At 40.2% G+C, this 3,233-nt stretch overlaps 1 protein-coding gene across 1 annotated transcript; it reads left to right on the forward strand.

Annotated features, from left to right (window-relative positions):
* Nucleotides 1-801: 801 nt before the first annotated feature.
* Nucleotides 802-1,713, forward strand: LOC149539348 (uncharacterized). The gene has a single exon (XM_089802549.1). It carries the CDS (start codon nt 802-804, stop codon nt 1,711-1,713), a length of 912 nt encoding a protein of 303 aa, XP_089658675.1.
* The last annotated feature ends 1,520 nt before the right edge of the window (nt 1,714-3,233 follow it).

Genomic DNA, 3,233 nt, shown 5'->3' on the forward strand with positions numbered 1-3,233 from the left:
TTCCACCACTCCTAGCACTCAACTATCTGAGATCTATGCCTTTCCACTAATACCTTCCCCTACACTAGCGAAGCAAAATCCCCCTCGTGCTGGCCCTTCTCATTCTAAAACTTTGCCACCACTTTTTGACTTTGCTAGCACGTAGCGGAATGCATTTTTTGTCTTCTTGCCAAGATCCTCCCCTAAACCCACGAAGCAAGATTCGTTGAAGATAGAGGAGCTCACATTGATCCCCCATCGATCACTCTCCCCAACAGATCCTTCTCTCCAACAGCTAGTAACCAGCGAGCGTCTCAACTTGGCGTCCAACCGCATCAAGATGTTCAATCGCATTTACATCCAGGTACGTCCTCCACTAACCTCTCTGACTCCTCTCCTTCTTGCATTAATTCTATTTTGGTTGATGTTGCCTCTCCCCATTTGAGCCCATGATCTCTGTCTACCCCTCCTCTCGTTATAACCAATAACTTTTTGGAACATCCCTCGAACCATTCTCTCCCTTTTTCCACATCTGGCTCGGTCAACCTTGTAAGCTTGGCCCCCACCATTTCTGATTGGGAGAACAAATTGGTGGTTAATCTTTCCAGTGCTTTTCTAGACCCGCTAACTTTTAACTTTGTCAAGCGTGGTCTCAATTTTGCTCTTTCCCCCCATGAGGTTCCGCATGTGGATTTCTTAGTGGAGATTGAGAGTGTAATCTGTTCACTCCCCCATGATGTTGCTGATGAAATTTGACAGGATTGTGCGGTTACACTCAGACACGCTAAACCTCCTAAGCATAACACCTCTAAGAGAGAATCCATGGCCTTCAACAATTTTTTGAAAAATAACGATGTTATACTTGTCAAAGCAGACAAAGGCAATGCTACTTTCATTATGAGCAGGCATGACTACCTTGCTAAAATGACAAACCTTCTCTCTGATTCTAGTAGCTACAAACCACTCTCCTTCAACCCGTGCTCTAAGATTTCCAAGAATGTCAGAAGGGCCATTTCCTCCTCTTCTTTTGATGATGTCACAAAGAAGAGGCTTTTACCATCCAAAGAGTTAACCCCTCGCATCTATGGTGTCCCCAAGATTCACAAAACTGGCATTCCCCTTAGACCCATCGTGGACACCAGAGGTTCTCCCACTTACCATCTTGCTGCCCATCTTGCCAAGCTTATCTCTCTGCTTCTTTTCCATTCTAACTCCTTCATCAAGGATTCCTCTCACTTTGTTAGCTTCATCAAAGAGTCCAAACTAGATGAGAATGACATCTTGGTTAGCTTTGATGTGGTCTCCCTCTTCACGAAGGTTCCTATTCCTGACGTTGTTGGTATTGTGGAAAGGAAAACTAATGTTGAGATTGCTAATCTGGTTGATCTTTGTTTAAGGTCCACCTTCTTCTCCTTCCAAGGGACTATCTTTGAACAAGTTGATGGGGTCGCCATGGGCTCCCCACTCTCCCCAGTTATTGCTAACCTTTATATGGAGCACTTTGAAGAGCTAGCCCTCCACTCTTTCCCCCTCAAGCCTAAATGGTGGAAGCGGTACGTTGATGATACCAATGTTTGTTGGCCCCATGGTATTGATAAAATAGAAGAGTTTCACATACATCTTAACAACATCTCTCCTAGTATTACTTTTACCAAAGAGCTTGAAACCAACAATCAATTGCCCTTCCTTGATATTTTACTCATTAAGAAACCAGACGGCTCACTCGGATGTTGAGTGTTTTAGAAGGCCACGCACACCGATTTGTACCTTCATGCTTCTTCTCACCACCATCCGAGCCAAAAAGTTGGCATGCTCAAGACCTTAGCCTTAAGAACCCTCAGGATTTTTGATGATGACCACTTAAATTTGGAGTTGACCCACCTCTGCCAAGTCTTTAGATTAAATGGGTACTCCCACAAATAAATTTCTAGGGCCTTTGTCCATGCCCGCTCTTTCTTTTTTCCCTCTTTGCTCCCCAACCCAACCCCTCTCCGCCTCCCACTTTTGTGTCACTTCCCTTTTTAGATGGGGTCTCCCAGAAACTTGCCAAGATTCTGAGCAAAAAAGGCCTGCGCATGGCCTTCAAACCTTGGTATAGGCTCAAGAATCGTAACCTGCGCTCTCAAAGATACCATAGATGTTTTTTCAGCATCAGGAGTCTACAAAGTTTCTTGCTCTTTCGAGATTTAATATATTGGTGAAACTGGTCACTCTTTCAGCACTAGAATCAAGGAGCATAGTGCTGACATTAGACATGATAGGGTTCATTAGTCTGCTTTAGCAGAGCACTCATCAGCCACTAAACACCACATTTGTTTAGAAGATGCCCAAATCTTATCCAAGGAGGACAACTATTTTAAAACGAAGCTCAAAGAAGCTATAGTTATCAACAGTCACCCTGTCAACCTCAACAGAGACGATGGGTGGACCTTAAACCCTTCGTGGCTTCCTATGCTGACTAAAGACCAACGACCTTGATCCTTTGGTTTTCTGAGTCCGTCGGTCTTCCCTCGCCTCCTTGCTCCTAGTTTCTCCCATGCTGGTTGCCTGTTTGAGGACGGTGATTGCTCTTTTCCTTTTCTTCTTTTCTCCTTCCTTTCTCTTTGTTGTCAAGATCTTTCGGACGCCCCCATCTATAGTTCCTTTGTTTCCCTTGACTTTCTTTGTTTCTTCATTCCTATTCTTGTGACCCTTCTCTTTCGGTGTTCAGCTATGTCCTTGTTCTTCTTTTTTCTCTTACTTTCTGGTGGTCTCCGATGTTCATTTTTTCCTTTTTGATCCTCCTGTTTTGTTCATTTCTTCTTCTTCTTCTTTTTTTTTGCTTTATATATATATATATATATATTTTTGCATTTATATTTACACACACGTGTGGGCATGTTGCTCTTCCTTTTCATTTGTGCTTTCTTTCTTTTAATTTTTTTTCCTTTCATTCTTATATATATATGTGTGTGTGTGTATGTGTATGTATATATATATATATATATATATATATATATATATATATATATATATATATATATATATATATATATATATGTTTCTCATTCTTAGTTCATTATTATTGTTATTTATTATTTGGTCTATTTTGATTTTATGTTCATTTATTTTTATTTCTATTTTTGTTGTTATTATTTTTATTATTTTTATCCTTATTATTTCAATTATTGTTATTATTATTCTCATTTTTTGAGCAATTTCATTGTTATTTATCATTTGGTCTTTTTATTTTTTTTATTTTTTTCAATTTTATT

The sequence above is a fragment of the Cupressus sempervirens genome, chromosome 9 (assembly GCF_028749045.1).
Source record: "Cupressus sempervirens isolate cs-2001-9-10 chromosome 9, ASM2874904v1, whole genome shotgun sequence".
NCBI classification, from domain to species: Eukaryota; Viridiplantae; Streptophyta; class Pinopsida; order Cupressales; family Cupressaceae; genus Cupressus; species Cupressus sempervirens.